Source organism: Oryctolagus cuniculus, chromosome 14, assembly GCF_051225735.1.
Source record: "Oryctolagus cuniculus isolate XC-2025 breed Fujian yellow rabbit chromosome 14, ASM5122573v1, whole genome shotgun sequence".
NCBI classification, from domain to species: Eukaryota; Metazoa; Chordata; class Mammalia; order Lagomorpha; family Leporidae; genus Oryctolagus; species Oryctolagus cuniculus.
In genome coordinates this window covers 30,897,627-30,921,064 of record NC_142880.1, presented here as the reverse complement: position 1 = coordinate 30,921,064, position 23,438 = coordinate 30,897,627, and the positions used below count along the sequence as shown (strand labels likewise).

The window sequence follows — 23,438 nt, the reverse complement described above, 5'->3', positions numbered from 1 at the left end:
CAATAAGTAAAACGATCTCTATTTGCAGATGATATTCTTTCATGTAAAGGAAAACCTCCAGAATCCACAAAAACTGAATTAATAAGCTATTTCAGCTGAGTCCCAGGATATAAAATCAACCTGTGAAAACAAATTGTATTTCTGAGCAGTAGCAATGAAAAACTCAGAAATGAATGGCATCCAAAGAATCACATTTAGTATTACATTCAAAATTACCCTCTTAAGTAGTGCTGCATCCCATAAATTTTTATGTTATATATTTTCATTTCATTCAAACTATTTTAAAATTTGTCTTTAGGTTTCATCTTTGACCCATGTGTTAGTTAGATGTGTGTTGTTTAATCTCCAAATATTTTGGGATTTTTCCAGTGATCTTGCTGTTACTATTTCTAGTTTCATTCTGTTTTGGTTTGAGAGCAGACATTGTATAATTTCTGTTCTTTGACATTTGGGAAGGTGTGTTTTATGACCCAGAATGTAGTTTATCTTGGTGAGTGTTCCAGATCAGTTTGAGAAGAATGTGTATTATGCTGTTGTGGAATGTGATATAATCAATAGATGACTGTGATATCCACTTGATTAATGTGATTTTAAGTTCAACTATATTCTTACTGATTTTCTGCCTGTGAGATCTCTCCATTTCTGATAGGATATTAAAGTCTCCAACTATAATAAAAGATTTATTTTTTGTAAAGGTGGTTTTTTAAAATTTATTTTATTTTTTTGAAAGGCAGTGACAGAAAATGGGAGAGACAGGGAGAAAAATCTTCCATCTGCTGGTTGACTCCCCAAATAGCTGCAACAGCCACGGTTGGTCCAGGCTGAAGCCAGGAACCCGGCATTCTGTCCAGGTCTCCCGTATGTGTGGCAGGCCCCAAGTACTTGGGCCATTTACCTATGCTTTCCCTGGAGCATTAGCAGGGACTTGGATTATATTTGGAGCAGGGGGACTTGAACCTGTGCTAGTGTCACAATTGGAGGCTTAACCCTCTGCATCACGGTGCTAGCCCCTGGCCTAGAGGATTCATTTTTGGTTTTATTTTCCTTTGCCGTTTTCTCCATTTTGGTTTACATGTTCTGCTAGTCTGTTGTCAGGTGCATCACATTAAGAATTGCTTTGTCTTCTTGGACTATTTTCTCCTTTATAATTATGTGTGTCTTTCTCTTTCCTAACTTTCACTGAAGTCTGCCATATTTGAAGTGATTATTTCCAGGTTTTCTTTTTAGTTAATAATGGTAATTTTACTTTTGCTTTAACAATTCTGAAGGATTGTCTTTAAGTTCTTCCTTTCTCGCTCATTTTAGTTCTCTGTCTTAAGTTACAGTTTTAGTGCCTATTCAAGTTATTTGGAGTTGAAATTTTGTATATGTTTTGTGAGTGTTCCATTGACTTCCTTTTTTAAAGACTACATTTTATTTTATTTATTTTTAAAGATTTATTTTTATTTATTTGAAAGAGTTAGAGAGGTAGAGACAGAGAGAGATGTCTTCCATCTGCTGGTTCACTCCCCAGATAGCCACAATGGCCAGAGCTACGCTGATCCGAAGCCAGGAGCCAGGAGCTTCTTCAGGGTCTTCCACATGGGTGCAGGGGCCCTAGGACTTGGCCATCTTATACTGCTTTCCCAGGCCATAGCAGAGAGCCGGATCAGAAGAGGAGCAGCCGGGACTAGAGCCGGCGCCCAGATGGGATGCCAGCGCTTCAGGCCAGAGCTTTAACTTGCTGTGCCCTAAAGAGCACCTATGGGTTCATAACAAAATTGAGAGGAAGATACAGAAATTTCCTATATAATCTTTGTGTAACCTCTTCCATAGTCAACATCCCCCACCGTCTTGATACGTTTTTGATATTGGTAAGTCTTCATTTATACCTTGTTATTCTCAAAGTTCATAGATTATTTTAGGGTTCACTCTTTGTTCTGTATTCTTCAGGTTTAGAAGATTAATGTTGATATTAATATATATATATGTATATACCATATATCTATCACTACAGTGTCATACAGAGTTTTTAACAGTCCTAAAAATCCTCTGTGCTCTGCCTGTTCATTTCATACTCTCCTCTAAACTCTGGTTAACTCTAATTAGATTATATCTCATATTTTCTATTTGTTTTTTGTTCTTGCTTATATTTCTGTCTTTCATACTTTCTCTCCTTTTTGTAGTTTTAATTATGTGTTTTAAATTATTTCATTTTCTCTTCTTCCTTAACATGTCTTAGATACTTTTTTTTTTATGTTTTAAAATGGTTACCCTAGAATTTGCAGGACATTTTGAATTAATCAAATCCACTTTCAAGTAATAGCACGTTGCTTCACTACCATAGGGTCATGTGAGTTTTTGTGAAAATACTCCTAATTTCCCCCTCCTATCCCCTTAAAAAAAGATTTTATTAATTTGAAAGGAGGGTGATAGAGACAGGGAAAATCAGAGGGAGATAGAGATAGATCTTCCATCTGCTTTTTTACTTCCCAAATGGCTACAATGGCCAGAGATGGGCCAGGTTGAAGCCAAGAAACAGGAGCTTCATCTGTTTCTCCTAAGTGGATGAGAGGGATGTAAGCCCCCAGGCACATTAGCTGGGAGCTGGGTCAGAAGTAGGGCAGCAGGGACTTTAACTGGCATTCCAATATGGGGTGCTGGCATTGCAGGTGGTGGCTTCACCTGCTGCAAATACACATAGGTCCCAGCCCTCCTGTTCCTAGTATTGGTGCTGTCATTCATTTCACTTACGTACATGTATATGCATAGGTGTACATGATAAGCTATATTATTTATTGCTCTTACTTTGCACAGTCTGTTATTGTTACCTCACTTAAGAAATGTAGAATTTCTTATTTTACCTTCATTATTCTTTCTTCACAGTTTGTTCTTTTTTTAAGTAGATCCAAGTTTCTGACCTGTATCATTTTGCTTATTTCTGCAAAACTTCTTTTCTTATTTCTTGTAAGGCAGGTCTACTGGCAACAAATTTCTTCCATTTTTGTTTGTCAGAGAAGTCTTTATTCCTCATACACTTCTGAAAGAAAATTTTATATGTTCTAGAAGTCTAGGGTGGTGTTTTTATCTCCTCAAAACTTTAAATGTTTCACTCTGTTTTGGCTTGCATGTAATCTGAGAAGTCTGATATAATTTTTATGTTGCTTCTCTATAGGAAAGGTATTTTTATCTTTTTTTTTTTCAATTTTTTTGAGTCTTCATTTTCTTTGGTTTGAAAATGATATGCCCAGGTAAATTTTTTTGTCAATATCTTGAGTAGTGTTCTCTGAGCTTCTTGGATCTGTAGTTTGGTGTCTGACAATTTGGGGAGATTCTCAGTCACGAGTGCTTCAGATATTCCTCTGTTGCTTGCTTTCTTCTGATACTCCTTTTTTCTTCTATATTATGCCTTTCGTTAGTTATCCCTTTATTCCTGGATGTTCTGTTTTCTTCTCAGGCTCTTTTCTCTTTGCCTTTCAGTTTTGGGAGTTTCTGTTATCAGTCCTGAAACTCAGAGACTTTATTCAGCAGTGTCCAGTCTTTTAATAAATTCATCTAAGGCATTCTTCATTCCTGTCTTTATTCTTTTATTCCTGTTAGAAATGTTTTATTTCTAACATTTTTTATTCATTTTTAGGATTTCCATCTCTTTGTTGACAATATCCATTTGTTCTTGCATGTTGTCTACTCTTTCAATTAAAACTCTTAGCATATTAATCATAGTTTTAAAAATTCCTTCTATAATTCCAACATTCTTGCCATATCTGACTCTAAAAAAGCTGATGCTATTTTAGTGTCTTTAAACCATGTTTTTAGCCTTTTAGCGTGTCTTGTAATTTTTCCTTCAAAGGTGGGCACTGAGTACTTATAATAGAACTTTAGTAAGTGGTTCTTAATAATGTGATAGTAAAAGGTGTGGGTGGAGAGAAGCATTGTATTAATACTGTGATTAGGTTTCAGTCTTTTTTTTGTTGGTTTTTTTTTTTTTTTTTTTTTTTTTTGACAGGCAGAGTGGACAGTGAGAGAGAGAGACAGAGAGAAAGAAAGGTCTTCCTTTGCTATTGGTTCACCCTCCAATGGCCACCGCGGCTGGCGTGCTGCGGCTGGCACACCGCGCTGATCCGATGGCAGGAGCCAGGTGCTTCTCCTGGTCTCCCATGGGGTGCAGGGCCCAAGGACTTGGGCCATCCTCCACTGCCTGCCCTGGCCACAGTAGAGAGCTGGCCTGGAAGAGGGGCAACCGGGACAGAATCCGGCGTCCCGACCAGGACTAGAACCTGGTGTGCCGGCGCCTCAAGGCAGAGGATTAGCCTAGTGAGCCATGGCGCCGGCCTGGTTTCAGTCTTTTAATGAGTCTGTGTGTCCCTGGACTGCTAACTTCCCCAGTGTTTCTCGTTTTTTCTTCCCTATAAATGAGGAAGGGTAGTTGGCAGGGGGCTGGAATTGAGTGTATCCCTTCTCTTAGGAAAGTTAGACTGACAAAACCCCAGGAGGTTAGGCTTTGGTAAAATAGATCCTTCTGAGGGCAAACCTTGTTAAAAACAGACTGGTCTGGTATATTTCCAAATGGTTACTTTCCACACTGCCAAGTGCTTCAGGTAATTTTTCTTCTGAACTTTCTGTTAGGACCTTGTAGAGCTCTGGTAGATAAAACATAATAGAATGGAGACTCCCCCAGTAATTTGGTCTCTTGTGAATTGTTAACTCTCAGACTTGACCATACTAAGCTTCTAGAATTTTTCATTTTTTTTTCCTATTTCTCTTTTAAAATATTTATTTACTTATTTGAAAATCAGAGTTACACAGAGAAGGAGAGAAGGAGAGAGATCTTCAATCCATTGGTTCACTCCCTAGATGAGTGCAACGGCCCTGGCTGGGTCAGCTTGAAGGCAGGAGCCAGGATCGTCATCCGGGTCTCCCATGTGGGTGGAAGGGGCCCAAGCACTTGAGCCAGTCATCCTCTGCTGCTTTTCCCAGTCCATTAGCAGGGAACTGAATCAGAAGTGGAGCAGCTGTGACAGGAACTGGTGTCCTTAGGAGATGCCATCCTTGCAGGCAGTGGCTTTACCTGCAATACCACAATGCTAGTCCCCCTAGCAGTTTTCAAATATACTTCAGTTTTTAAAAATCCAAGCCTTGGCTCTGTTTCTGCCACTAGGTTTCTCTTTGAGTGAATTGTGGTTCTGTGGCTCTCTCCAGTTGGGGCCAGTGGTTTACCCTCTATTCTTTTTGTTGAAGGGTTGTTGGTTTTATGATACGTTCAGATTTTTATATTTTAGAACAGAGTGGCGACTTCTAAAAATTTATATTCCATAACACATACTGCTATATCCTTTTTAGTCTCAGTTTTATACTTTATTACTGTGGATCTGTCAGAAACCCAAGGTGTTTCCAAAATCTGCTAACTTAGGTTGTCTAGAATAGGCCTTAACTCTTAACCAGAGTTCTTACTCCGTGTTATTACCTTTTTGATGTCTTAGCTACATGCCAGGGCTCATACCAAAATCTCTCCATTTTACTAGTTCAGAGCTCCTATCTCCAAGTCTAGCATGTTCTTCCTAGATGGAGAATTCTTTGTATTTAAAATAGTTGAGTTAAGGAAGGTTCAAATTTTCTCATTTCCCCTCTGAAGGTTTGAATCTATGAAATAAACTGACAATATACAGGTAGCAAGAAAAAGGACATACAAGTTTTTTTTTTTTTTAAAGATTTATTTATTTGAAAGTCAGAGTTACAAACAGAAAGAAGGAGAGACAGAGAGAAAGAGCTCTTCCATCTGCTGGTTGTCTGCAATGGCTGGAGCTGTGCCAGTCCGAAGCCAGGAGTCATAAGTGTCTTCTAGGTCTTCCATACAGGTGCAGGGGCCCAAGGGGTTGGGCCATCCTCTACTGCTTTCCCAGGCCATAGCAGAGATCTGGATGGGAAGTGGAGCAGCTGGGAATCAAACTGGCACCCATATGGGATGCTGGCACTGCAGGCCATGGCTTTACCCACTGTGCCACAGCACTGGCCCCTGCAAGTTTTATTATGTGCTTACGACACAGGGGTACAAGGCTCTTGCCATCCATGTGGTAGACCTGGATGGAGTTCCTGACCCCATCCCGGCTGTTTGTAGGCATATGGGGAGTGAACCAGGAGATAGAAGATCTCTCTTCCCCACTCTGTTTCTCTCTCTATCTTTCAAGTAGATGAAAAAATAAACAGACAGTAGGGGTAAGATTGATGCTCCTTACATAGGGAGCTTTATTAAAGGATACAGGTACTTGAGTTCCTAGGTGGAAAGAAGTGTTTGTGGGCTGTGGAATATTGGAGGAGATGTGCACAGCAAGCAAGGGTTGTCTTGTTATGTAAATGAGGCCTCCCAGGTAACAGTGTTGTGAGAAAGGGGTCCCTGGCAGGCTTTATTGCAAGTTCTTGTCACCCACATAGAAAAGAATTCAAGGCAGAGACACAGAAGTGCAGGAAGGGAAGATATACTTAAAGAAATAAGTACACATTCAGATGTGAATGTGGGTAACCTCTTTCCATGAGAAAGCAAGGACAATTGTTTCCCTCTCAAAGATAGAGTGGTCACTTTATAGTATAGAGGGATGATACCCTAGTTCAGTATACAAAGAGTGTGGAGTTCTAGCAGGATTTCAGCATGTGGTGACCTCTAGGAAGGTGTGGTAGTGTCCCCATACACATGGTCATCACAGTGTCTCCTGCATGAGAAGTGAGGCTCAAGTGCATGATGGGGAATGGGAACACTGAGACTGCATCCATGTTGGATCAGCCAGGAAGGGAGTGCAGTTTTAGGCGGTTCAGGGCCTCACTACTCTTGCTGGTAGTCTCTCAGCTCCTTGTTTCTTCCTACCTACCTACCTACCTACCTAACCATATCAACAGCAGCTTGTAGAAATCAGTCTGGACCAGGTGTTGCACTCCCAATGTTTTCCCATGGTAGGATCCTGGGAGAGGGGTAGATATCAGATACAAAGGCCTGTGGCTGTATCCACTCTTCTTTTACTAATTTATATGGAAGACCAACTTTTGAAAACCATTCCTGTGTCTGCAGGTTTCTCTGAATAGCCAAGTTGAAATATGCCAATGGAGAATGGGATATTTTACTTTCCCACAGTTCTGTGCTGCTTCTGTGGCTTTTAGGTAGAGGACTAATTGTGCCAAATTCTAGGTATGACAAGAGGTATACCCTCAGGGAGCTTTGTTGATGCCCTCTGAATGTTTTTTTTTCAGGTGGGTCATGACAAATGGTTATATTGAGAGATTTGAAAAATGTCAGCAAAATTGGGAAACTTGTTAGATATGTTTTACTTCAAATGTCTGAAATTTAGGACATTGATGGATGTTGTCTTGGTGATTAGTGCTGATAGAACATGGCTATAATTTGTGTAACTTGTGTATTCAGTGACAGTTTAAAATAGAATATTATTTGTTGCGCTGAGATTAAATGACAATTATTTTCCATAGTAGTAAGTCATAATATCTTGTCCCTTCAGGTACTCTTCCCCCAAATTAGCTCTCAGACTTGACCATAACATTTACACGTGCTGAAAATGTCTGCAAAGGCCAAATGCATGGTCCTTATCTTTGTATGGTTATCTTCATGGCCTCTGACTCTGAAAGTCATTTCCTTGTAGATAAAGCCACCAGTGCTACTTATCAGTGTAAAAACATTGTGTTTAAATCTCTTTGCTAGTCTATAGCAGTGAGATTTACATGTTTTAACCTGAAATTCTACCAATTTGTCTATTCAAGACTTTTTACAACGCAGTTATCTTCAAAACAGCCTGGTACTCACACAAAACAAGACATGTGGACCAATGGAAAACTTTATAGAGATCTCAGAAATTTATCCACACATCTATAACCAACAAATCTTTGACAAACTAGCTAAAACCACTCCCTGGAGAAAGGACAGTCTCTTCAACAAATATTATGTTGGGAAAATTGGAGCTATGCATGCAGAAACATGAAATAAGACCCCTTCCTTATATCCTATACAGAAATCAACTCACAGTGGATCAGGGATATAAATCTAAGACCTAAATCCATCAAAAATCTAAGATCAGAGAACACAGGGGAAGCTCTGTACGACCTTGGCATAGGCAAAGACTTCTTGGGTAAGACCCCAGAATCACAGGCAATAAAGGCAAAAATAGACAAATGGGATTACATCAAGCCTAGAAACTTATGCACAGCAAAGGAAACACTCAACAAAGTGAAGAGGCAATTGACAGAATGGGAAGAAATATTTGTAATCTATACATCTGATAAGGGATTAATACCCAGGAAATACAAAGAGCTTAAGAAACTCATCAACAACAAAACAAACAACCCAGTTAAGAAGTGGGCTAAGGATATTAACAGGCATTTTTTGAAGGATAAATTACAAATGGCCAACAGACTCATGAAAGGATGGTTAGGATCACTAGCCATCAGAGAAATGCAGATAAAAACCACAAAGCAGTTTCACCTCACCCCAGTTAAAAATCAAGAAATAACAAATGTTGACGAGGATGTGGGGGAAGAGGTACTCTAGTACACTGTTGGTAGGAATGTAAACTAGTACAGCCATTGTGGAAGACAGTATGGAGAGGCCTCAGAAATGTGGAAATAGATCTACCCTGTGACCCAGGGTAGATCTCTACTGAGAATTTACTGAAAGGAAATAAGTCAGCATATAAAAGAGTTTTTTGTACCCCCATGTTTATAGCAAGCCAACTCAGAATAGCTAGATGTGGACTCAACCCAGGTGTCTATCTGCTGATTACTGGATAAGGAGAATGTGGTGTATATACACAATGGAATACTATTCAGCTATAGCAAAGAGTGAAATCATGTCTTTTACAACAAAGTGGATGCAATTGGAGACCATTGTTCTTAGTGAAATAAACCAGTCCCAACAAGACAAATAGCATATGTTTTCCCTGATTTATGGTAACTTATATAGAGACCCCCAAAAATGTAATGTATCTGAGCAGAATTTTGAGATTTGATTATTGTTTCTAGCCCTTATTTGTACACTTGAGAAACAGTGGTTTTTTTGCTTAGTCCTTGTTGAATTCTTTATTTAGTGAAGGGTTAAGCTTGTGACTATAAAGTAAATTGAAAATATGCCATTGTACAAATGAAAAGAAAAAGGAGGAGGGAGGGTGGAAACTAGAAAGGGAGAGTAGAGTGGGAAGTATCATCATTCTCTTAAAACTGCAAATGTGAAATACATTAAATTTGTTCCTCTTATATAAACAAAAACATTTAAAATAAATAAAGCATGTTTAAGATGCTGTCAAAAACTTCAGTCACTCCATTATATTTTTATATTTCTCAATGTTCTGGTTGATGCACTAAATGTTAAAGTCTCAAGGGGCCTACTATTTGCTTTCTAGGATATTATCAGATTGAGAAATAAAACAAAGAAATAATACTGGAGTGAAAACAATCACCTATTTTACTCAGAAAAATCTAAGGTGAAGAATGCTGCTTACGAGTAGAGCCAGACTGCCTTATTAACTTGACTTGGGTTTGACCAACTGATTTCTCAGTTGTTGGCTAGACCAGACTGGCAGAGTGGACTCAAATGAATCGAAGATTACTTGTTCTCTGTAGGCAGTTTGTTCCCAAGAGAATTCTAGAGATGTGCTGAACATGTGCATTTTATCAAATGCAAACTAATTAGTAGAGAGACCAATTTGGCCAATGAATTTCTTCCAGAAAGAGAAAACATTGCCCTGTAATGTGTTTGTATTTATTTATTTGTTTTTTGCTGTCTCCTTGATATGGAACAAAAAGATTTAGTTCACTTATACTTCTCTTCCTCTCATCCTTCCAATATAATTCTGTTGTAGTTTTTAAAAAGTAAATATTCACCCTTCACATTTTACAATCATTTATCTCCATTTTTTATTCTCTACAATAGTTCATTTTCACCGTAAGTAGTATTTTTTTCCTCTGTAGTTGCTTAGTTTTTATACATCTTAACAGTAGTAGAGCTCACTGATTTTCCTTAGTTGCATTAGTATTTCTATGTGTTAAAAATCAAATTTATCATCATGCAGTATATTTGCCTGTGATGTTCTGAAGGCTGTAGTCTGGACTTCTTGGTTTTAAATGGTGTTGTGTTACTGGTCATCTTAGTATCTTACTGTTACTCTTATTCCTACAGTTTTCTTCGTCTTTCTTTTGGGTTAGATCCATTACCCAGGTGTGGTGTCGTCTTTCTCTTCGTGTATTCTCATGTTTACTAAAGCACAGATTCCAGAGATGTCCTGTTAAAAAATGTATGGGATGTAAATTTTTTTTTTTTAGAATTATTGTATTTATTTATTTGAAAGAGTTACAAAGAGAGAGAAGGAGAAGCAAAGAGAGAGAGAGAGGTCTTCCATTCCGCTGGTTTACTCCCCAAATGACTGCAATGGCCAGAGCTGAGCTGAGCCGAGCCGATCCGAAGCCAGGAGCCAGGAGCTTCTTCCACCAGGGCTCCCATGCAGGTGCAGGGGCCCAAGGACCCCGGCCATCCTCCACTGCCCTCCCAGGCCACAGCAGAGAGCTGGATTGAAGAGGAGCAGCTGGGACTAAAACCTGCTGCCCATATGGGATGCCAGCTCTGCAGGCTGGGGCTTTAACTCACTGCGCCACAGCGCCAGCTGCTTGGGATGAATCTGCTTCAGGACTTTCACTTCTGAAAATATCCCCAATTCTGTCCTAACAGTTTACGACCTCAATTGTGAGTACAAAATTTTAGGTTAGAAATAACTTTGCTTCAGAGTTTGATGACATCACTCTGCAGTTGTGTTTTTTTTTTTTTTTTTTTTTTTTTTTGACAGGCAGAGTTAGACAGAAAGGTCTTTCTTCCGTTGGTTCACCCCCAAATGGCCACTGCGGCCGGCGCTGCGCCGATCCGAAGCCAGGAACCAGGTGCTTCTTCCTGGTCTCCCATGCGGGTGCAGGGCCCAAGCACTTGGGCCATCCTCCACTGCCCTCCCGGGCCACAGCAGAGAGCTGGCCTGGAAGAGGAGCAACCGGGACTAGAACCCGGTGCCCCGACCAGGACTAGAACCTGGGGTGCCAGCACCGCAGGCGAAGGATTAGCCTAGTGAGCCCCGGTGCCGGCATTTTTTTAGTGTTTATAAGAAGTTTGATGCATTTCTATCCTGGTTCTTTGTGTAAAATTACTTTTTTCTGGAAGTCTGAAATTTATCATTGTCATGAGTCTATTTTTGTTATCTTTGTTGGGCATGTGGATAAACCTTTACAGTCTGAATGTTCACACTTTTTTTCATCCTAGAGAATTTAATAGAATTATGTATTTGATTTTTTTCAATTTTCACTGTATAAACTTTCACACAGTCCCTGCATTTTCTAAATGTGCTTTCTTCAGCTATGTATAGTATACTTCAGTTCATAAACCCCATCTTTTACTTCCCTGGAGATCTCCAGTCTGTTGATGTTGTGGTAAAGGGGGTCAGGCTTCACAGTAATGGCAGTGTGGGGTATGGGTGTGGAGTGGTAGTAATCTGAAGGCTTAATTACTTCTTAAGCAGATGTTCAAGAATCTGTTCTTAGCCTCACTCTCACTCTCACCCTCACTGCCAGACATATATGGGCCTCTTGAAAGTTCTGAGATGTACTTCTCTGCTTTGTGCCCAATATTGGCTTTTGGATTCAGCTTTCTCACATCTAAGTCAAGAGCTATTATAATTTTTTTTTTTTTTTTAGATTTTATTTATTTATTTGAGAGGTAGAGTTACAGACAGAGGGAGAGACATAAAGGTGTTTCTTCCATTGGTTCACTCCCCAAATGGCTGCAACAGCCAGAGTTGTGCCGATCCGAAGCCAGGACCCAGGTGCTTCTTCCTGGTCTCCCATGCGGGTGCAGGGACCCAAGCACTTGGGCCATCTTCTACTGCTTTCCCAAGCCACAGCAGCGAGCTGGATTGGAAGAGGAGCAACCGGGACTAGAACCAGCACCCATATGGGATGCCGGCGCCACAGGCGGAGGATTAGCCTACTGTGCCACAGCGCCGGCCCCTGCCATTGTATGTTTATTCTCGAAATATATGTGTTTCTTGTAATGAACTAAATAAGGATGGGTAGTTTTTCTAATGAGCATGATGAATACTGATGCTGAAGAAAAAAACGGTATTTTTAGGTATTTGTAGCAATAGTGTTATGATAAGAAATTATCTTTGATTTGCATTATTTCCAAAGTCACAGGTACAGCTAAACTACCAGTGGTATTTTGCTCATATTAAGTGAAGGAAATGTTACAGTTGGATTAGAAGATTTATGAAAATTAATATGTAATATTTTTTCATGTTCACTTTTCTGAAATCCCTGAATTTTTTCCATGGACTCAGTTTAGAAACCTTAAATTTAAGGGGCTAGGGGCTGGTATTGTGGCTCAGCAGGTTAATGGCCTAGCCTGAAGTGCCGGCATACCTTATGGGTGCTGATTCGAGACCCCCCAGCTGATCCACTTCCAATCCAGTTCTCTGCTATGGCCTGGGAAAGCAGTAGAAGATGGCCCAAGTCCATGGGCCTCTACAACGGTATGGGAGACCTGCAAGAAGCTCCTGGCTCCTGGCTTCAGATTGGTGCAGCTCCAGTTGTTGCGGCCAGTTGGGGATTGAACCATCGATGGAAGACCTCTCTCTTTCTCTCTGCCTCTCCTCTCTCTGTGTAACTCTGACTTTCAAATAAATAAATAAATAAATCTTTAAAAAAATTAATTGGACCATGGTGGTATCTGAGGCTCAATCTTGATTTCTTGTGTTTGTGCTATTTAAGAGGCGTCTTTACAACACAGAATTCTAATCACCCTTTTTGTTTGAATACTCAGTAAATAGTTATTAAGTATCAACTATGTGTAAGACACAGGATCAGAGATACATTATTTAACAAAACAGGCAAATCTCTGTCTTCATGAAGGTTATTTATATTTGTTGAGGAATATATAATTGGTTATCATATAGACAAAATTAGAATAAAATAGAAAGAGAAATGAATTAATATCTTTTTGATTCTAGCATTATTTTACTCGAAACAAAACTTGGAATTATTTTTTTCATTGTGAAAGTAATTTTATTTTCAAAAATTAGAGAATATTGATAGGAAAATCTCACCCATTTACTAATCAGAAATAACCACTATTACCACCCTCGTGTGAAATCAGTCTCTTGTCTTCTGTGTATATATGTGCATTTAAGTATGCATTATTTCTTTATAAAATTGGATTTTTCTTTAAAAACCTACATACTTTTTTTACTTAACAGTTTTTCCTAATTTTAATGGTGTTATAATATTCAAATTTTATAAATATACCAAATGAATCTCTTTAGATTATTATTAATATTTTTTTACTATTAAGACTTAAGAGAAGTAAAGATGTGAATTTCAAGTGTTAAGGAATCTAGGTACCTTGTAAGCATGCCATATGAGGTAAGTACAGTAGGGAAGTAGATGAGAAGGTGAAAAGTCTTAATAACAATTTAGTTATGGGATGGTTTACACTCAGTGTTGTTTTAAAAGTACTTTATAAATAACTATTTAATGCTGGTATGGTTATTTTCAAAAAATTATATAAAAATCCCCCAAGAAATATGTAGCCTTTGTTATTTCCTGAGAATTCAGCCAAATCTTTTTGTTTACAGCTGGGCTCAAAATGCAGAGAACTCAAAGATATTCATTTTGGCCAGTGTTACAAGATCTCAGATGAAGGCATGATCGTCATAGCTAAGGGCTGTCTGAAATTGCAAAGAATATACATGCAGGAGAACAAATTAGTAAGTACTTGTTATCATCCTTGTGTTGCTTATTTTGTCCTCTGAATTCCTTGAACTTTGTAGATAAATTTTCTTCTGCCTATTTTCTTTTGATAGTTGAGAGGCAAATACTAATTATTCAAAACCAGAACTCCTCTCCAAACAATGGTTTTATGAATTCGTAATGTAACTGGATAGGTACTTGTATGTATTTTTTAAAATGCCTTATTTGCATGTGATCAAGTGTTTTTTTAAATTCTGACAGTGAATTAACTTGGGAAAATTAGGAAAAAAGATTTATTTGTCAAACGTAAGTCTGTGGTTGTAGTTCATTCCGATTTCCCACGGAATAATATTGCTAGATGATTAGTATTTTCTGATGCTCAAGAACACTTGTGAAATGGAGCAGTTTACTTAGTATGGTAAAAAATGGAATAAATAGGGGCAGATAATCTTTGCAGTTAAATAGATTCGTATTTTAAGCACATGCAACTACATGTGTCACTGACGTACTTAATATATTTAAAGCCATTCAGTTTTCTTTTATTGAGATAAGTGTTCATAAATCATGAAATTTACCTTTAAAAATGCATGGTTCCTTTGTTTTAGTATGTTCAAAATGTTGTGCAGTCATCCCCAATATCTAGTTTTAAAGTATTTTTGTTACCTCCTAAAGAAACTGTGTGCCCATTGGCTATCACTGTCCCCTTCCTTCTTCCGGCCCCTGGCTGCTACTAATCTATTTTCTTTCTGTTGATTTGGGTATTCTAGATATTTCATGTAAGTAGAATTACATAATATGTAGCTCTGGCTTCTTTGACCCATTACGTTTTCAAGGTTCATCAATGTAGCATGTATCAGTGTTTCATTCCTTTTTTATACATGAATAAAATTCCAAAGCCATTTAATTTTGGTTTAATGGATACATTGTACATGTTAATAGAAGAGATTGTCATGAGGGAGGCTCAAATAGGCATTCTCAATGTTGAAAAATAGTGTACTTGGAAATGTTGGTCCTAAATGTACAGCATATTTATAAAGAAGACTTGCTTTTTAAATAGCCCCTGGAAAGTAGAGATTTTTTTATTGCCCTGGAGTTAGTTTATGAAATTTGATAAATATCTGATAAATATATCTCATATATGAACATAAGTGGAAAGTTCTCTGGAAGCATCAGTACTTCCACTAAGATAATGCTATTTTTTAAATATTTATTTATTTATTTTTATTTATTTGACAGATAGAATTAGAGAGAGATAGAAAGGTCTTCTCTCCATTGGCTCACCCTCCAAATGGCCGCTATGGCCAGAGCTATACTGATCTAAAGCCAGGACCCAGGTGCTTCTTCCCAGTCTCCCATGATGGTGCAGGGGCCCAAGCATTTGGACCATCCTCCACCGCCCTCCCGGGCCACAGCAGGGAGCTGGACTGGAAGAGGAGCAACCGGGACTGGAACCTGGTGCCCATATGGGATGCCGGCGCTGCAGGTGGAGGATTAACCAAGTGAGCCACATTGCTAACCCGATAATGATATTTTTAAAACGATTCTAGGGACGGTAAAGATGCCAGTTATGATGCCCACATCCTACATCTGAGTACTTGGATTCGATCCCTAACTCTAGCTCCTAACTCCAGTTTCTCACTAGTGCAGGCACTGGGAAGCAGTAATCATGGCTCAGGTCCACCCTAAGGCCAAGTGGTGTGAGTTCCTTGTTCCCTGGTCCAGCCCTGACCATGTAGCCATTTGGAGAGTGTATCACTAGATGGCATCTTTCCGAATTTTCAAATAAATAATTTTTTAAAAAATATTTTACTTAGAAAAAATTGAAGCACTGTGTGTTACAATAAAATTACTTTTATTATGATAGATTATAGAATATTTTCCCCTAAACTATTTAGTAAAAATATTTCACATTCCTCTTGACATTTAATATCAGTGTAATAATCATGTTTGATACCATATAATTTTGTAGATGATGACGTCTTCTGGGTCACAGAGACTGAAGATTGATTCCTAGAGGGTACTAACTTGCCTTTTTACACTGGGAAAGTTACTTAAGCTCTTTAAATTTTATTTGTAAATTAGGCAACTGTTACATGTCTTTTTGCAGATAGTGGTTTAAAGGATTAAATTACATAATGTCCTCAAAATTTCCAGTACAAGCTCTCATAGAGGACACTGAAAACCTAATTGTTTTTATGCTATATCACAATTATATTTGTTATTTAATATTGGATTCTGCTTTCCACTGAAGATAAGAGAATTCCAACTTAAAAATTTTCTATTGTTCAATTAATAGGGATATTTGTTAATACTAATATTGACAAATATTCAGTTTCTAGATGTAACTATATATTGACTGATATTCAGTTTCTTATTGAATAAACACAGAGACATTTTTATTGGCACATGAAAAAGATTTTTAGCCAATTAAATCAACTGCTTATATTTTGAAGTTTCTTGTTGCATTCATATACTCTATACTTAATCCCTAAGGAAATTATTTTTGTATTTTTTAGTTCAGACTTTAAACATTTTGATGTCATTGAAGTAATTTTTCTGGCTCTTTAAGGAGGGTCACTTCAGTAAAATCCTTACCATTTAAGATTCTTGGGGAAATTTGAATTCTTTATTGAATACTTTAAAAACTAACCTCCCAAAAGAACTTTGTTTTGCACTTTTAAAATTTATGAGATAAGAAATATTTCAGTTATTTGCAAAACTTCAATTTTTGGCTGGCGCCATGGCTCAATAGGCTAATCCTCTGCCTTGTGGCGCCAGCACACCGGGTTCTAGTCCCGGTCGGGGCACAGGATTCTGATCCGGTTGCCCCTCTTCCAGGCCAGCTCTCTGCTGTGGCCCGGGAGTGCAGTGGAGGATGGCCCAAGTGCTTGGGCCCTGCACCCACATGGGAGACCAGGAGGAAGCACCTGGCTCCTGCCTTCGGATTAGCACGGTGCGCCGGCGGCAGTGCGCTGGTCATGGCGGCCATTGGAGGGTGAACCAACGGCAAAGGAAGACCTTTTTCTCTGTCTCTCTCTCTCACTGTCCACTCTGCCTGTCCAAAAAAAAAAAAAAAAAAAAAAAAAAAAGAAGAAGAAAGCAAAACTTCAATTTTTAGTAATTTGGGTATTTTTCTTTTGAAAAATATTGCTAGTGATTTGGCAACAAGTATTTTAGATTGGTAACTAATAGTGTTACTTAGAGAAAACACTGCGTGGAAGTATACTGTCAGAATTTGACCTCCTCTTTGACAAATAATGATCATTACCCAAATTATTTTGTAATTCTACTGATAAATTGAATCTCCCTAAGAGAGAGTAGTCTAGAAATAATAATAGGGTACAGGTTTATGTCATAGTGGTTAAGATCTGCTTGGGACTGCCCTATCCCATGTTGGAGTGCCTGGGTTCAAGTTCCAGCTCTGCTTCTGATTCTGGCTTCCTGCTGTTGCTTACACTAAGAGGCAGCAGGTGATGCTTCAAGTATTTGGGTCCCTGCCAGCCATGTGAAGACCTGGGGATTGAATTCCAGGTTCCTTGCTTCAGCCTGGCCAAGCCCTAACTTTTGTAGGCATTTGGGAAGTAAGCCAACAGGTGGGAGATATTTCTCTCCCTGTTTGTCTCTTCCTTTTAAATAAAAATAAATGAATAAATTATAGCATTTTTTAAAGTATACACTTTGCTGATTTGTAATATCAAGTTGATTTTTATACATGTCCATATTTGACTGAGTATATATTGTTTCATATTATACCTTGGCCTTTAGATGGCAGTATTGTCTTTGTATATTTCAGTGGCACAGCTTTTGTGTCCTGGATATAACTATAAGGATATAATGCTTGTATACGTTTCTGCTGTTCTTTTGAAATATTTGTTCTTTAGGTCAAATTAATGGGAACATTTCTTTTTAAAGTTTGAAATATAGTTACATCTAGAATGCAACAAGATGAATTTGCCATTTTACATGAACAATTAAAATACTTGAACTTCCATATTTGTGGCACTAATTTAAGTAGCCTAAACTTTAAATAAAACAGGGAAGGATATCTGTGTTTATCAGAGGGAGAGGTTTTATTCCCACGGAAAGAAAGTGAGGGCAATGGTTTGACATTTTAAAACTCAAATAAGTTACAGTGAAGCAGAGTTGAGACATACAGGTAGAATCTTCCTAAAAGAAAATTTTTATTTCAGTCATTTTTGAGTGAGACAAGTGCCATGCACTTACATGGATGTATTTTGCATCTGCTCTAAAACTCTTGTGTAGACTCTAGAAATAGATTTGAGAAATATAACCATAGTGAGAGTGTAGCATATTGTATGCATCTGTCTTTCTAGTGATAGCTTTTATATCACTTCAGTGTACTTGCCACAAAAGCTATTTTTATGTCATAATTAGTTTGGGGATTGTCATAGTCCATTTTTACTGCTGTAACAGAATACCTGAGACTGGGTAGTTTGTAAAGAATGGAGGTTTGTTTGGCTCACAGTTTTGGAAACTTACAAGTCCAAGAGCATGGTGTCAGCATCTGGCCAAACCCTTTGTGCTGCCTCATCCCATAGTAGAAAGAGGAAGGGCAGGGGGGAGAGAGTGAGGGGTAGAGACAGAACCTAACTTCCTTTTAGAATAAGTCCTCTTGAGATAACTAACCCAGTTCTGTATTGATGACAGATCGTCCGTGAGTGTAGAGCTCAATGTTCTAATCACATCTTATTAGATTTCATTTCCTGACATTGTTACTTTGGGGATTAAGCTTCCAAATATGAACTTTGGGGAGCACAGTCAAACATTGTGGGTGTGTAGTTATTGATGACATAGAGACTTCAGTAAGTATATTTTATCTGCTTTTTTACTCTTCCTGTAGCCAGATTCTGCTTTTCTATTTTTTTGACAGAGGAACTTTTTAGATGGACTTTCATTCAGTTTTGAAATGATGGGATTGGATAGATTATCTGTTGTTTGTTATCCAGCCTGATATTTTAAAGTACTAGGATTTTATGATTTATTTAAAAAACAATTTATGTTTTAAGTCATAGGGTCAGTATATTGATATAGATCTGTGTGGGTCATGTTTGCATTTAGTCTATTGTTTTTTCACATTCTCCTCTGAAGAGTTAGGGACTAGTATAGATTTTTGAATTATCAGGAAAATAGCCCTATAGTATGAATATATTTTAGAAATTTTTAGGTAAATGATAAAAATTTCTTGGTTAAAACTTTTATTTCCTAAAAGTAAAGTGTGATTTTTTTTGTTTTCAGACTCTTGGTTAATTGATACTTTACTAGTTTTGTAATTCATTGACATCTCTTACAGATGATTTGACATCTATTAGAGACACTTGGCCACTACTGTAAAATATTATTTTGACTTTTATTATTCATAATAGGCATTTGGCCTATTGCTTGAGGACACCAGTTGAGAAAACTGCATACTATATCAGAGTGCCTGGGTTCAAAACCCATTCCACTCTCAATGCTAGCTTTCTGCTAATGCAGACCTTGCAGGCATCAGTGATAGCTCAGGTAGCTGTGTCCCTATCACCCACATGGGGGAGCTTGACTTGAGTTCCTGGCTCCCATATTTGGCCGGGTTCTAGTCCCAGTTGGGGTGCCGGATTCTGTCCCGGTTGCCCCTCTTCCAGGCCAGCTCTCTTGACTTGAGTTCCTGGCTCCCATATTTGGCCTGGTCCAGCCTCAGCCACTTTAGGAATATGGGGAGTGAACAAATGTATGGGAGCTGTCTTTGTCTCTTTGCCTCTCAAATAAATAAAATAAACTTCAAAGTTTAAAAAAAATATTCTTTGGAGGCTTGCATGGATGAGGTAGGTTCTAAATTTATCTTTCTAGACTTTCTTCCTCCTGACTGGAAGCATTTTGAGAGATTGAGGCAAATGCTATTTTTGTGTCACATGGAATGTGGCCCACACCTTGATCCTGCTATTTCCTACTCATGTGACTTGGGTTAGTTGTGGGAATTTTTGCACTTTGATTTCCTTCTTTGCAGAAAATGTATAGTGCTGCTTCAAACATGTTCTTATGAGAATGAGACTCAATGAGATTAAGAGGTAAAGTATCACATGTGTTTCATGGCCCCTAACATTGGAAGACTTCAGTGAAAGTTTTCTACCTCTCCCTGTCAGGGTTTGCTTTGTGTAATCTACCAACTTGAGCTGGGCTGTGTCTGTGCGCAGTATCACTGATTTCACCGATTAGCCACTGACAGTGATTTGAGGCTATTGCAATAGAATGGATTGCAATCGTGTAGATCATCAGCTGGGATAGTAAGATAAACATTTGTGCAAAATATCAGTAGCTAGTTTGGCATTTTTTGAGAACTTGCATCCCATAACCGTTTTAGTCTTCAGTGTAGAGTTAATATATTGAGGGTCTTTATATATGAATTAATATATTAAGGAGGGCCGGCGCCGCGGCTCACTAGGCTAATCCTCCGCCTTGCTGCGCCGGCATACCGGGTTCTAGTCCCGGTCGGGGCGCCGGATTCTGTCCCAGTTGCCCCTCTTCCAGGCCAGCTCTCTGCTGTGGCCAGGGAGTACAGTGGAGGATGGCCCAAGTGCTTGGGCCCTGCACCCCATGGGAGACCAGGATAAGCACCTGGCTCATGCCATCGATCAGCGGCGGCCATTGGAGGGTGAACCAATGGCAAAGGAAGACCTTTCTCTCTGTCTCTCTCTCTCACTGTCCACTCTGACTGTCAAAAAAAAAAAAAAAATATATATATATATATAAAGGAGATTAGTTGTCCTCTAATCCCAGATTTCCCCATTACACTTCTGATATCTTGTTTCTCAAATACTATTCCTTGTAAAGTGAGTTTACTTATAATCACATACATAAATAATTTTTATTTGTAATGGATTCTGTCTTCTGAGCACTCAGTTCAGTCTCTAAAATCCCTCAGGATAGATGGCTTACCTTAGATGGGGCATTTACTTAGGCCCAGAGTGGTGGTTTCCAGGGAGCAGTGACACTTGCTTGTGGCATTCTAAAGAAATTGTCCTAAAGATATTTAACTTTATCTTAGTATTGTGTACTATTGTCTTACTCTGGGCTGCTTTGCAAAAATACCATACACTAGATAACTTATAAAAACAGAGATTCATTTTTCACTGTTCCAGAGGCTGAAAAATAGTAAGGCTTGCTTTCTGGTTCATACACACTTTCCTGTGTTTGTACATGATGAAAGGGGTAAACTAGCTCCCTTGGGTGTATTATTTCTTTTTAAATATATTTTATTTATTTGAGAAAGAGCAAGTGAGAGAGAGAGAGAAAGAGTGAGCGAGTGAGAGCGAGCGCTGTCCTCCATCTAATGGCTCATTTCCTAAATGCCCATAACATTCAGGATTTGGGTCAGTCTTGTAGCAGGAGCTGGGAATTCATTCCAGATCTTCAGCATGAGAGGCAGGAACTCAGTTACCTGAGCATCACCTGATTCCTTTCAGAGTCTGTATTGGCAAGAGCTCCAAGTCTTCAGGAGCTGGATCCAGGAAACAACGCCGGGCATTCCAGTATGGGACTCAGGCATCTTAGCTTGTAGGCTGTTTGCCTGCTTCTGGGCCTATTTGATGAGAACCCTAATTCATTTATTATGGCTGTACTCTCACAATCTAATCACATCACAAAGACCCCCCCCCCCACCACTTCCTAATATATCATCTTGGGGATTAGGATTTAAATATACAGATTTTTTTGAGGGGGAAGATGTAAACCTTCATAACATACATCAGGTACATTTGATGTTTTTGCTGTCATTTGTTTATATTACAAAATATTTAAAACAGTTGTCTTTTTACTGAATATTTATCATGTTTCAGGAACTATGCTACCTTATGTAAGTAACCCTCACAACCTCTGAGTGAGATAGCAATTTTTATTCCATTTCACAGATAAGAAAATTGAGTCCCCCAGAAGTTAAGCAATAACTAAATAAGTGTCAAAGTCAAAATTCTCACCAGATCTGCTAAGATTTGCAGATCTTTGTTCTTCAGCCCCTTTGGTTGCATGGATATATCACAGCTTATGCTAATCTACGCACTTTGAACCAAGCAATAAGTTCCCAAACACAGTCATCTGCAGAGGAACACTTAGGGATAGGTACTTGAGACAATAAAGGAGGAAGTTAACAATTAGCATGAGTAGAAGATATTTTTGCTAGGATTCAAATTGATTTCAGGGGAAGTTGCAAGTAAAAACTACATTGCAAACTTTTCTAGAAAAACTGTAAAATGATCAAAGAGGAAAGCTTTCTTCAATATAGTATTTAGTGTTGATCTTAAATTTCTACAGATGTGAACATAAGTTTAATGATAGAATTGTACTACTTATACCAAGTTTTTCTATTTTGAAAAAAATATTTTTATAGTTCTATAACATTTGGATTTAGAAACTGGCACTATTTCATTTTTGTCCAGCACATTTAATTGAAATTTAAGTGGTTTCAAAAACTGGTAAATCTTTACTCTCTTAACTTGTTTCAAACGTTCATTCAGTCAGGTAATGTTTGAATACCTGCTATGGGTCAGACACTAAGAGAGGTGTTAGGGAGTTAAAGAAGACTTAGACCAAGGAGAGGCAGTCTGGTTTACTGTTAAGGGCTATGGAAGCATTAATTTCAAAAAGAGTTATTTTGGAGAGAGAGATGTGAAGGAACCAGAAATTCCTACATATAGTAGTGACACTTGAACTAGGTCTTGCACGATGTATTGTGATGTGATCATGACACAGATGAATTCTTTTTGGCCGGGGTGCATGATTACATTTGTGGGAAACAGCACTATCAGAGATGAATTAGGAAAATACACTGACTGTTGTGATAAGTGGTAGGTGTTATAACAAAACTTAGGACTTGGTGGTAGAAGAATTGTTTATATTTAAGTCTTGAGAAGAAGGCAGAGACTAAGTTACTGAATTTCTTGAGTGTCTTGATAAGAAATAAGGAATTTTCTAGGTAATGAGGATCATAGAATGCAATTTCAGCAAACGCAAAATGTGACCGGTTTTTTTTATTTGAGAAATTAAGAAAATACAGAATGCTAAAAAGAATAATAACATACCTAGAAACTGGCAATTAACATTTTATTGAGTTGCTGATGCTGCTTGAAGCAAATCAGCTTTAATCAACTTTAAGTTCTTATAGTCTTGCATTCCTAACATCATCCTATTGTCTCCTTCCTGAGATGACTGTAATGATGCTTTAAAAAATACTTTATCAGGAGTGGGCATTTGGCTTAGTTAAGCCACTCTTGTCTCTTAAGGGATGATACTGGCTCTGCTCCTGAGTCCATCATTGTGCCAATACAGACCCTGAAAGGTAGTGGTGATCAGTTATGGGATTGCATTCCTTCCAGCTCTGTGAGAGACTAGCTTAAGTTCCCAACTCTGTCTTTGGCCCTGGCCTGGCCATGAGTGTTGTGCACATTTGGAGAGAAAACCAGTGAATGAGCACTTTGTCTCTCAAATAGATTAATTTTAAAAAATAACATGCATGTGGATAACCATGAACAACACAAAAGTATTGCTGTGTTTGTAGTCACATATAATTTATATGTGTTGTCATATGGTTAAATATTGGTCTCACAAAGTATGTAACAATTTATAATTTGCATTTTACTTTTGTTTTTGAGATCAAGCTATAGTCAATACGTAGATTCTTTTTAAATATTAGTATTCTATTCTAT

General features: G+C 38.2%; 1 protein-coding gene across 6 annotated transcripts in view; it reads left to right on the top strand.

The window, feature by feature from the left end:
• The window catches only part of FBXL17 (F-box and leucine rich repeat protein 17), a 543,442-nt gene that overhangs the window by 29,970 nt on the left and 490,034 nt on the right, over positions 1–23,438 (top strand). For all 6 annotated transcript variants that reach the window (XR_016220592.1, XR_016220593.1, XM_089313093.1 and 3 more), the window contains exon 4: positions 13,632–13,763. Coding sequence is in view for 4 of the 6 variants with exons in the window: in XM_089313093.1 (XP_089169219.1) it covers positions 13,632–13,763 (132 nt within the window). In the remaining 2 variants the exon portion in view is untranslated. The remainder of the gene's footprint in view (positions 1–13,631; positions 13,764–23,438) is intronic.